This window comes from Coturnix japonica, unplaced genomic scaffold, assembly GCF_054131305.1.
Source record: "Coturnix japonica strain WE unplaced genomic scaffold, WE-NBRP24 Scf049, whole genome shotgun sequence".
NCBI classification, from domain to species: domain Eukaryota; kingdom Metazoa; phylum Chordata; class Aves; order Galliformes; family Phasianidae; genus Coturnix; species Coturnix japonica.
In genome coordinates this window covers 1,323,386-1,335,277 of record NW_028188952.1, presented here as the reverse complement: position 1 = coordinate 1,335,277, position 11,892 = coordinate 1,323,386, and the positions used below count along the sequence as shown (strand labels likewise).

At 46.8% G+C, this 11,892-nt stretch overlaps 1 protein-coding gene across 2 annotated transcripts; it reads left to right on the top strand.

Moving 5' to 3' along the window:
* The first annotated feature begins 177 nt into the window (after positions 1-177).
* Positions 178-11,763, top strand: MED1 (mediator complex subunit 1). Of its 2 annotated transcripts, XM_015885858.3 has the most exons (17): positions 178-363; positions 1,221-1,327; positions 1,787-1,865; positions 2,250-2,304; positions 2,435-2,567; positions 2,894-2,922; positions 3,277-3,348; positions 3,458-3,532; positions 3,829-3,902; positions 4,247-4,336; positions 4,475-4,586; positions 4,881-5,005; positions 5,209-5,327; positions 5,554-5,755; positions 5,907-6,002; positions 6,096-6,201; positions 6,660-11,763. In XM_015885858.3, the coding sequence occupies exons 1-17, from the start codon at positions 336-338 to the stop codon at positions 9,907-9,909; spliced, it is 4,752 nt and encodes a 1,583-aa protein (XP_015741344.1). In that variant the 5' UTR covers positions 178-335; the 3' UTR covers positions 9,910-11,763. The 2 variants fall into 2 exon arrangements, with proteins under 2 accessions (XP_015741344.1, XP_085388462.1); XM_085532336.1 differs by lacking the exons at positions 178-363; positions 1,221-1,327; positions 1,787-1,865; ... (2 more) ...; positions 2,894-2,922; positions 3,277-3,348 and having other exon boundaries at positions 5,907-5,995.
* Positions 11,764-11,892: the final 129 nt, after the last annotated feature.

Here is an 11,892-nt window from a genome sequence, read left to right as displayed (position 1 = left end):
CGAGGTCTGAGAACGAACTTTACTCCGTCCCGGGGAGCGCACGAAGCCCCGCCCCTTCCGCCCGCTCAGCACCAATCAGCATCCAGGGGGCGGGGCTTGAGCGCAACGCCCCGCCCCCTAATCACTCCCCCTTCTCACCATGACTCCCTACCTCTCGCGAGACTCAGAAGTTCTCGCGAGAAGCGGGAGCCGCGGCCGGAGGGATGGCGGCGGGCGCCGCCGTGTGAGGCCGGAGCGGAGCGGCCCGGCCGCGGTTTATCCCCATCCCTTCCCGTTTATCGACGTGATACCGGCCCTGTGGCTCCGCCGCGGGCCGCCCCTCCCCTCCCTGAGGCATGAAGGCGGTGCCGGGAGGCGCTGAGGGTGAGTGCGGCCTAGCGGGGCTGCGCTGTGTGGAGGCGGAGGGAAGGCCCGGCCTCCTCGGGATGGGGGGGGTTCCACAGCTCGAGGGACGGCGGTTGGGCCTGCAGGGAACGGCGGAGCCCGGCCGTGGGGTCCCAGTGGGTCTCTATGGGGTCTCTATGGGTCCCTATGGGTCCATATGGGTCCCTATGGGGTTTCTCTGTGTCCCTATGGGTCTCAATGGGTCCCTATGGGTCTCTATGGGATCTCAGTGGGTCCCTATGGGTCTCTATGGGGTCTCAATGTGTCCCTATGGGTCCATACTCACCATGTGTGGGTCATCGGGTCCCCTCCCCACTTTGCGTCTCTATGGATCCCTGTGGGTCCCAGTGGGTTTTTATGGGTCTGAATGGGCTTCAATGGGGTCCCCATGGGTCTCAATGGGTCTCAAAGCTGGGCATTAAGCAGCTCCAGAGCGGGGCTGTGGTGGATGGAAATAAAGGCTGATGGGCTCCTGTGGTAGCGAACCGTTCGGTTGTTTGTTCTGCTTTGATTTGATGGGGTTGGCATTAAGTCCATGACATCTGTGTGTATCAGTTTATAAACCCTTCTGATTCTATAGGCCTTGTAGGGTCATGTTCTATGGCAGTTATGTTGCCATAGACTTGTGTTGGAGCCAGAAATACCTGGTATCAGGGAGATGCCTTCCATAACAATGTAACTTAATAAAGTGCTACAATGAGTTTTAGAGCCCCACAATGTATAGATTGGATTCAGCACACATTTATAAAGGCTGAGTGTGTCCCGGCTTGGAAGGGCTGTGCAATCAGCTCACGTTCTCTTTTGTTTCTATGTTTTCATTCCGCTTTGTCTGACAGAGGCAGAGAAGCTGAATAAGATGAGTGCTCTCTTAGAAAGACTTCATGCAAAGTACAACCAAAACAGACCTTGGACTGAAACCATGAAGCTGGTCCGTCAAGTCATGGTGAGAAGTGCTGGGGTTTCCTTTACAGTGATGCTCAACACTCAGTGTTATCTCAGTCAGATGCAGCTTTGAAATACCTTGGTGAGGGTAGAAAGGAGTGGGAGGCAGGGAAGAGCATCATCAAAAGCTGCTGTATGTGTTGTGGTGTTAAAGTTAATCTCTCTTTGTTTCTCTTGCTCCTCTCATATAACTCGTAGCTTATGCTATTTAAGAAGTTGTTGCAGTCTGATCTTTCACAAGAGCAAGCTTAATAATCAATTCCAGACCTGCCTGTTTTACCCACTGCAAATATGGATATGATTCTGGTACAGGAATCGCAATGAGGGTGTAATTTGGGGATGAAATCCAATCTGCCTTTAATTACCTGAATAAACCTCACTCGACTGAATGAAAATTGCAGTAATTTTCCTCTCATGGAGTGAAACTTTAAAACGACTGTTTTTCTTCTTTCTGACGTAGGAAAAACGACTTGTGATGAACTCTGGGGGGCACCAACATCTGGTGAGCTGTTTGGAGACCTTGCAAAAAGCATTAAAAGGTTGGTACGTGCTGTGCCTGCACTCAGGAAATGCTTAACAGTGATATACTATGGAAATACTCTGTATTAGAGGAACCTGCGAGGTTATTGCTTGCAAAGCTCAGTGTGCTCGTGGTGCTTATAGAAGCATGCTTATTTCTTGTGAGTCATTATCAGCCAAAATTGCCTGTGTTGCTTTTATTCTTATTGCCCATACATGGATTCCACTTGTGGATGAAAATCCACACTGAGAATGTTTGTTTTTCTCTATGCAAAACGATTCTTGTTTTTTGAGTATGGAGTGGGTGTGAGTAAGTAGTTGGGATTGCTTTTAATGCTGATACATCATTACTGGAAAGATGTTCAGTCGTATCACTAAGGCTTATTTTTGCTTTCTTTGTCTAGTGTCTTCTCTGCCTGCCATGACAGATCGCCTGGAGTCCATAGCCAGACAAAATGGGTACATCTTCTCCTTTGTTTCACAGCAGTTTTGTATCTCCTACTTATCTGTATACATCATAATTTTGCTGCTGGTTTGACTGTTTCTTGTGTGTATCTCTTAGTAATTTTTGCTTTGTTTTGTATTTAAGCCTTGGATCACACCTCAGTGCAAATGGCACCGAATGTTACATCACTTCAGACATGTTCTATGTGGAAGTCCAGTTAGATCCTACAGGGCTGCTATGTGATGTCAAGGTGGCTCACCATGGAGAGAATCCTGTGGTACGTATTGCTAAGAAATACAAGAAAAATACCTTTGTTTTTGGAACTGCAGTTTTGCTTCCCTTTTTCTTGTGCAGAGAAAATGGATTGTACTGAACATTCCCCCAAACCTAATGTTATATCTGCTTGTTCTGCTGCTTCTGAAAGTTTCATTTCTGGGGGAAGAATAGGGAAATTAATCTTGTATTTGTGAGTGTTTTGTTGCTTCTCATCAAAACTGATGCTCACAGACTTCACTGTCCTGATATTTTACAGCTGCTGTGCTGCACAAAGACTTACACTGAAGCATTTGATGTTGATTTTGCTGTGTGTTCTTTCCTTTTCAGAGCTGTCCAGAATTGGTGCAACATCTGAGGTGAGCAACAAGAGCTGTTGCATCATTCTGATTTTGGTCTGATTCTGTTTTATGCTTGGAAACACAGAACGTTTCTGAACTGCTCTTTCCCCATGAAGTCTCTCCCCTTCTCCAGGAGATCTTCTGGCTTTGCTTCAGATGTTTCTCACCCTAACTGCTGTGCATGTTATCTTGGAAGGCACAGCAAAGCGTTCACCAGAATCATTAAAGCTGGATCATTTAAAGAACGCATTGTTTAGCTTTCATATAGCAAAAACCTATTCTGAAGTGATTTAGTGTTTGTATTAGTGTAACCTCTAAAAACAAAGCCTTATCTACAACAGATCTGAATACATTTCTCTCTTTTACTTTCAGAGAGAAAAATTTTGATGAGTTTTCTAAGCATCTGCGGGGGCTTGTGAACCTCTATAAGTTGCCAGGAGACAAGTAAGTCTAGAATATGCAATGTATTTACAACTGCGTGTATGAAAGCGAACAAGACTTCAAGCCTTTTAATTTTTCTTATGGTTTCTTCCTTTTTTTTCCTTATTCCCAGCAAACTCAAAACTAAAATGTACTTGGCCCTTCAGTCCTTGGAGCTGGATCTCTCAAAAATGGCAGGGATGTATTGGTAAGCACATTGTTACCATTTGCTGCTTGCTTTGTGGTGGTTGAGTTGCTGTATCACGTTGCCTGGTTGTTAATCATGCCAAGCACTGTATATCCATGAAGTATTGTACCAGTGCCTATGTATTGGCACTGTATTGTATTACACTGTTGCTAAAAAGTACAAGTCTGAAGTCTAAGAAAGGCTGTGCTAGCAGAGGAGAGCGGTAAGAGGAGATCTTCAGACTTCCATCAGCACATGAGTTGTGGCTTCAGATGTGGTTTTGGCTCATTACAAACTGGTGATGGCCTCTCTTGCAGGCAAGCCACCAATGCAAACCCACTGGACAAGATTCTTCATGGCAGTGTTGGCTATCTCACCCCCAGGAGCGGAGGTATCTTTGGTTAACACTTAAGAAAGAAAGGAAAAGATGATTTTGTCCAGGGTCCCCTTTATCGATATTAACCAATGATAATAATGAAAAATGCTAATCATAGAGGGACAGGGTGGTGGAAGATTTGTAAGTCCCACATGATCTAGAAAGCTGGTTCTCCTTTACAAAGCCATGCATAGCAATACTGTGCCAGTTGGCCATGTCCAGTCTTTGACAGCTCTTTCAAGGTGCTGTAGAAGCTCTGTGCAGAGTTACAGTGCATATGTTATGTGCTTACAGGGGTTAATAACGATTGGGTTCAATTACATCATCCAGATGCTTGTTCATAAGCCTCTCTCCTTCAGGTCTCCTTATGAATCTCAAGTATTACGTCTCTCCCTATGACTTATTTGAAGATGGCACTGGAGCCCCTGTTATTTTGCACGAGAGCAATGGTAGGTCACTTGTGAAAGCCACTGCGGACTACTCTGCTACATGGAGAAACTGATGTATTTCCACTTGGGATAATTTGTAAAGCTTTGGTTTTTATTCATCAGCTTACCTTGTTCTTTGTTTCTTGCCTTGTCTTGCAGTTCCTCGATCTTTGGGTATGAACGTGTCAGTGACAGTTGAGGGAACCATGGCGATGTACAAACTTCCCATTGCGCCGCTGATTATGGGTTCTCATCCAGTGGACAGCAAAGGGTGAGCAAAGGGCCTGTCAGCCAGGCCTGTCTTTGGTCTTATTTAGATGCAAATCCAGACTTCAGCCTGGTTTTGAAGTTAGGATGGAGAGATGACTGCATTATACTGTAATATCTTGTGAAGCTGAGAATTGTGTGTTTTGGTGTACTTTTGAGGAGTGTCTTTTACTTTTTAAGAGAGTATAACAATCTGCTTGTATTTGAGAAAAGAGTAAATTGCAAGTCTGGCAGTCATAGCAGGAGCCAGACTCATGCCCTGCATCTAATAAGACCTTGTTTTAACTCAATGTTCCAGAACTCCATCGTTCTCATCAATCACCAGTGCCAACAGTGTGGACTTACCAGCTTGCTTCTTCTTGAAGTTCCCACGTCCCATTCCAGTATCTCGAGCTTTCATTCAGAAGCTTCAGAGCTGCACAGGTGAGTCGCAGATCTGTGACACAAATATTAGGTTTTTATTGATCAGCTGCTGCTATTTTTTAAAGCATGCCATGGAAGTTACTTAAGGTTTTGAGCTCTGTTTTCAGTAAGAACCTGCTAGGCTTCCCTGGGCAGCATCTCCTCTGGCCCATCACCTCTTTCCAGTTCCCAGGTTCTATTGTTCTTTGCCGTTTTTTTTCCAGGTATTCCATTGTTTGACACAGCGCCAACGTTTGTACCCCTGTATGAGTTGATTACGCAGTTTGAACTATCTAAGGAGGCTGATCCCATCCCTTTAAACCACAACATGCGCTTCTATGCAGTAAGTACATTGTTACAATCAGGGTGTTATGCTTGTAGATGAGCAGTGTGGTACAGCATTTATTCATAATTAAAGGCTGTGATATCCAGTCATTAGAATTCTGGTACATTTTGTGCCAGAAAGTTGGCTTGGAATCACTCGATTCTGGAGAGTGCACTTTCCTTCCTAGCTGTTTTATTGCCTTTCACTCAGTACTAGCTGGATTAAAGCACAAATTGTTTATCAGGCTCTTCCAGGACAGCAGCACTGTTACTTTCTGAACAAGGATGCTCCTCTCCCAGATGGAAGAAGCCTTCAAGGAACACTGATTAGCAAAATCGCCTTCCAGCACCCCGGACGGGTTCCTCTTATCCTCAATTTGATCAGACACCAAGTGGCATACAACACATTGATTGGCAGCTGTGTCAAAAGAACAGTTTTAAAAGAAGGTGGGTACTGCAACAGGTGGGATATAGTGTGCAAATAATAAAGAACCCTGTGGTTTTCCTTTTTTTTCCCCTTTTTTGTTGAAGTGTGTTGAGCCAGTACCTCTGGTTCATCTCCTGTGTTCTCTGGTCTAATAGTTCCTGTGTCTTTCAGATTCTCCTGGGATCCTGCAGTTTGAAGTTTGTCCTCTCTCAGACTCCTGTTTCAGCGTATCCTTTCAGCATCCTGTGAATGACTCCCTGGTGTGTGGTAAGAGCATGATGTATTTAAAGGAAGGATGTCAGCATTTCCTTCCGCTGTAACCAGAATTTTGATTTCTTCTAAACGTCTTCTCTCTTTCAGTGGTAATGGATGTGCAAGACTCTACTCATGTGAACTGTAAGCTATACAAAGGGCTATCTGATGCTCTGATCTGTACAGATGATTTCATTGCCAAAGTTGTTCAAAGGTAAGCTGGATATTTTTGTTCTGTCATTTGCTGTTGCTTTGAGTTTTGTCTGTAAGCCAGTATGCAGTAACTAGCAAGTACAGTTATATGTAAGTGCCTTTGATGGCATCACACCCAGGTTTTCATACTACAGAAAGCTCAACTTTGAGGGGCATAACTGGCAATGAAAAAACAGGCTCTAGAAGTAACCTAGCAGCAGCTAAAATCAGTGGTTGGACAGCTAGAAATGAATAGTTTTCCAGGATTCCTGTGTAGGGATCAGGACAATTTGGTTTCTATCTGGAGCATTGTCCAAAGGAGCATCATTATATCCCCATCTCAGTGGAGTGAGATGTGGGGTCAGTGGCTGGACCTACTGCTCTCTTGTGCCCAGGAGCCTTATTGCTTGCCTTATGTGTGATGAATTCATTAAAACTAGTTCAGCAAACATTGTTAACCCTTTGTTTTGTGTCTTGCAGATGTATGTCCATTCCTGTGACCATGAGAGCAATTCGTAGAAAAGCAGAGACGATTCAAGCAGATACACCAGCCTTGTCCCTCATTGCAGAGACAGTAGAAGATATGGTGAAGAAAAACCTTCCCCCAGCCAGCAGCCCAGGGTATGGCATGACCACAGGCAGCAACCCAATGAGTGGTACCACTACCCCAACCAACACTTTTCCTGGGGGGCCCATCACTACTTTGTTTAACATGAGCATAAGCATGAAAGAGAGGCATGACTCGGTGGGCCACGGGGAGGACTTCAGCAAAGTGTCTCAGAACCCCATTCTCACTAGTTTGTTACAGATCACAGGGAATGTGGGGTCTGCCATTGGCTCAAGTCCTACCCCTCCCCATCACACACCACCACCATTGTCCTCACCAGCAGGCAACACCAAGAACCACCCCATGCTCATGAACCTTCTTAAAGAGAATCCTCCTCAGGATTTCTCCAGTTTATATGGGAGCAGCCCTCTTGAAAGGCAGAACTCTTCCTCTGGCTCTCCCAGAATGGAAATGGGTCCTGGGGGGAGTAAGCAAAAGAAAAAAAAATCCCGCATGCCTGCCGACAAACCCAAGCATCAGACTGAGGATGATTTCCAGAGGGAGCTCTTCTCAATGGATGTTGACTCCCAGAATCCCATTTTTGATGTCAACATGACTGCGGATACCCTGGACACCCCTCATATTACTCCAGCACCCAGTCAATGCAGCACTCCTCCTACTACATACCCACAGCCTATACCTCACTCGCAGCCCAGTATTCAGAGAATGGTTCGGCTTTCTAGTTCGGACAGCATTGGAGCCGATGTTACTGATATCCTTTCAGATATAGCAGAGGAGGCTTCCAAGCTACCCACCACTAACGAGGACTGTCCGCCCATTGGCACTCCTGTGAGAGACTCTTCTAGTTCAGGACATTCACAAAGTGCCCTCTTTGACCCGGATGTTTTTCAGACGAACAATAGCGAGAACCCATACACAGATCCAGCAGACCTGATAGCAGATGCTGCTGTGAGTCCCAACAGTGATTCTTCAAACCATTTTTTTCCAGATGGGGTAGATTTCAATCCTGACTTGCTAAACAGTCAGAGCCAAAGTGGCTTTGCAGAGGAGTACTTTGACGAGAGTAGTCAGAGCGGGGACACGGATGATTTCAAGGGCTATGCATCCCAGGCTCTGAGTACTTTGGGAGTTCAAGTGTTGGGGGGTGATGGGGGGGATAATAAATTTAAGGGGAGCAATCCATCGGATACGGTAGATTTTAGCATTATTGCAGCCGCAAGCAAAGCACTGGGGTCCTCTGACATCATGGAGCATCACAGTGGAGGTCAGAGCCCCTTACTGAATACAGGGGACCTAGGGAAAGAAAAGTCTCAGAAACGGGTAAAAGAAGGCAATGGCTCAGGAAGTAGCATGGCAGGTTCTGGAATAGATGGGAAGCCAGGGAAGCGCAGCCGGACACCCTCCAGTGATGGCAAAAGTAAAGAGAAACTTCCAAAGCGAAAGAAGCAGGAGACAGATGGGAAGTCTCCATCCCACAGTTCGTCCAACAGGCCTTTCACGCCGCCAGCGAGCACTGGTGGGTCCAAATCTCCTGGGAGTTCAGGCAGATCTCAGACTCCTCCCGGTGTAGCTACTCCTCCTATTCCAAAAATCACAATCCAGATCCCAAAAGGAACGGTGACTGTTGGCAAACCGTCTTCTCATGGCCAGTATACCAGTAGCGGCTCTGTCACCTCCTCCAGCAGCAAAAGCCATCATAGCCATTCTTCCTCCTCCTCCTCTTCTTCCTCTTCTTCAACCTCAGGCAAAATTAAAAGCAGCAAATCAGAAGGATCTTCTGGCTCAAAGATGAGCAGCAGCCTCTACTCAAGCCAGGGTGGCTCAAGTTCAGGTCCGTCCAAAAGCTCAGCTCAGTCAGTGGGAAAACCTGGATCTTCCCCCATCACCAAACACGGCCTCAGCAGCGGTTCTGGAAGTACCAAGATGAAACCTCAAGGAAAGCCATCATCGCTTATGAACCCTTCCATGAGTAAACCAAACATCTCTCCATCTCATTCTAGACCCTCAGGAGGTTCTGACAAGCTTGCTTCTCCCATGAAACCTGTTCCAGGTACTCCCCCGTCATCTAAAGCCAAGTCACCTATCAGTTCAGGTTCTGGAGGTTCTCATATGTCTGGGACTGGGTCAAGCTCGAGTATGAAATCGTCTTCAGGAATGGGATCCTCTGGGTCTATGTCACAGAAGCCACCTCCATCATCAAATTCTTCCACAGCATCTTCATCTTCCTTTTCATCCAGTGGGTCTTCCATGTCTTCATCACAAAACCAGCATGGAAGTTCCAAAGGCAAGTCTCCTAGCAGAAATAAGAAGCCATCTCTGACTGCAGTCATAGACAAACTGAAACATGGGGTTGTCACTAGCGGGCCTGGTGGAGATGACCCAATGGATGGACAGATGGGGCCAAGTTCCAATTCTTCAAGCCATACCATGTCCTCCAAACACAACATGTCTGGGGGTGAGTTCCAGGGCAAACGAGAGAAGAGCGACAAAGAGAAATCTAAAGTCTCTGTTTCTGGAGGATCCGTTGACTCTTCCAAGAAGACTTCAGATTCCAAAAACGTTGGAAGCACTGGAGTGGCCAAAATTATCATCAGCAAACATGATGGTGGTTCCCCCAGTATTAAAGCCAAAGTAACTTTGCAGAAACCCGGGGAAGGAGGTGGGGATAGCTTAAGGCCTCAGATGGCTTCTTCCAAAAGCTATGGATCCCCTTTAATCAGTGGATCTACCCCAAAACACGAGCGCTGCTCTCCCAGCCACAGTAAGTCACCAGCATACACTCCCCAAAATATAGACAGCGAGAGTGAGTCGGGCTCTTCCATAGCAGAGAAGTCCTATCAGAACAGCCCCAGCTCTGACGATGGCATTAGGCCGTTGCCTGAATACAGCTCAGAAAAACACAAAAAGCACAAAAAAGAGAAGAAAAAAGTGAAAGATAAAGACCGGGACAGAGATCGGGACCGGGATAAAGACAGAGACAAGAAGAAATCTCACAGCATGAAGCCAGAGAGCTGGTCTAAATCCCCTATTTCGGCTGACCAGTCCCTCTCCATGGCGAGCAGCGCTATCCTTGCATCAGAGCGGCCGTCCAGGCCCAGCCCTGAGTTTCTGATTGGGGAAGAAGATGATGATCTGATGGATGTGGCTTTAATTGGCAATTAATTTGCTCAGTGTCTTTGGAAGATGAGCTGTGCTCAGGGCCTGCAGGTTCTAGGGATGGAAAGAAGGAACCACTCGCTGCAAGCCTGCCACGCTGATCTTTATGAGGTGTGTGTTAAGAGGAAACAAATAGTATTTCTAAGGATCTCCAAAGACTGCACAGAATGTGTGTGAGTGCCAGCAGCTCATTCTGCGAGCTGGGTTCCTGACTGTGGCCTTCATCCTATGGACACCTACACTCGTTCTTACTTTATAAGTATTAATGGGCCCATTAGATTTAATGGGCATGAAGCTAAGTATGTGTGGGGGCAGACCTTGAAGTGATGCAACAGAGACAGGCTGTTCTGGGAGGATCCGAGTTCCTCTGCCCCTCTTCCCACTCAGACAAAGTTGCTTTTGCTTTTAGGAAGTTTTAAGCTAATTATTTTAGGGTACGTTTCAGGGCTGGGTTTTATTCCTTTTAAAAGGGCGGTTGGCAGAAAAAGAAGAAATGCTTTTTAATCATTTCCCTGGCATTTCTTCGTGCAGTGCCTGATTCAGGGCAGCACTGAGGAACTTCATCTTCCTCTGGTGTGTGCTGCAGGGTCAGGCTCTGTGTTCAAATAGACATCAGCATTTTTATGCCAGGTCAAAGCGATGAAGGATCGCTGTCTGACTTGTTACCTCCCTTTCATTTTAGTTATTTACTTCTGCCCATTAGCTGAATAGCACCGTGCTGCTTGCATTCATGCAATCTTTGTTCTAATGGTGTGACACAAAGTCCAAAGGGACGTGGGGATTTGGATAGAGCCTGTGGATTTGGGAAGCTCTGCACAGTGCAGCTTCAATGAAGCTGGTGAAATCCTGGCATGCATTGGAGCAAATCTAACTTGATGAGGAGCTCAGCTGTCTTGAATTGGAGTTTTGCTTCCCTGTAAACCAAGCTGAACCGTGTTGGTAAAGCTGTGCTTTATCCACACCCAATGCTTCCCTTCACATTGATGGAACAGTGAGTGTGCGTTGATGGCTGACATTGGGCCTTGTCTCAATCTCTGATGCTGAAGCACTTAAGGTCTCTCTGGTCATGCACTTCTCTCTCTGGGAGGCGTTAACCCAGCAGTGTGAGTCACTGAATTGCATTTACACTGCTGGAAAAACAGACCCCAGCTGGTTCATCTGGGTGGTGACTGCAGCAGAAGCAGCGATTTCCTTCAATGATGGAGTTTCCCCTTTTGGCTGGGAACGAAGAGAGTGACTCAGGAGTCCTCTGCGGTCTTATCTTGTGGTCCCTTCTGGGCTGTGTGGAGGTAAAAAGAAGCACTGGGGGTTGCACAGGATGGGTTTGCTGGATCATAGTTCTGCTATACCAAGAGCTGAGGCACCGTTCAGCTGCTCCATTCATCCAGCAGTGCATGTGAAACCAACAAGCCGAACACGTTTCCTTCCCTGCTTGCCCGAGACCAAAGTTCAACGTTCAAAATCCAACATCTGCACGAGGTGGGCGCTGTGACAGCCACACAGATACAGCAAGCAATGCCTCTGCTTCAATGCCTCATTCAATGTGACCCTGAGCTGTGGGATGGAGGGGGTGAGCAATGGGACCCCCAATGCCACACACAGCACTGAAGGAGGGGAGCTGGGTTGAGGTGAGGGCCCCATCCCGGCTATGCAGGCAGCAGGGTGCCGTGTGAACGCCTGCTCTCATCCAGATGATTTTATTTTTGGACTATTTTTGCTTATTCTCCACGATAAAGTCTTTCAGTATTGGAAAGATCGGGGGTGGGGGGGGTTGTACGCAAGAATCAAAGCCGAGCCTTTTAATCTCGAGGGGGAGGAGGAGCGTACGGTGGGATTAAAAGAAAATGGTTCTTTTTTTAAGTGGTCGTTCTGTAAATCCGCCTCTTGGAGGGGGGGATGGTGGTGTTAATTGGGTTAATTGATTGGGCGGGGGGTGCTGCCCACAGGGGGCGCTTTACACCATGCTCGATTTTCCCGCGCGGATGACGT

Coding starts and splice junctions, on each gene's coding strand:
- MED1 (XM_015885858.3), top strand. CDS start 336: ATGAAGGCGGTGCCGGGAGGCGCTGAGG. Junction 2,305..2,434: donor TCCATAGCCAGACAAAATGG/GTACATCTTCTC, acceptor TTTGTATTTAAG/CCTTGGATCACACCTCAGTG. Junction 6,202..6,659: donor ATTGCCAAAGTTGTTCAAAG/GTAAGCTGGATA, acceptor TGTGTCTTGCAG/ATGTATGTCCATTCCTGTGA.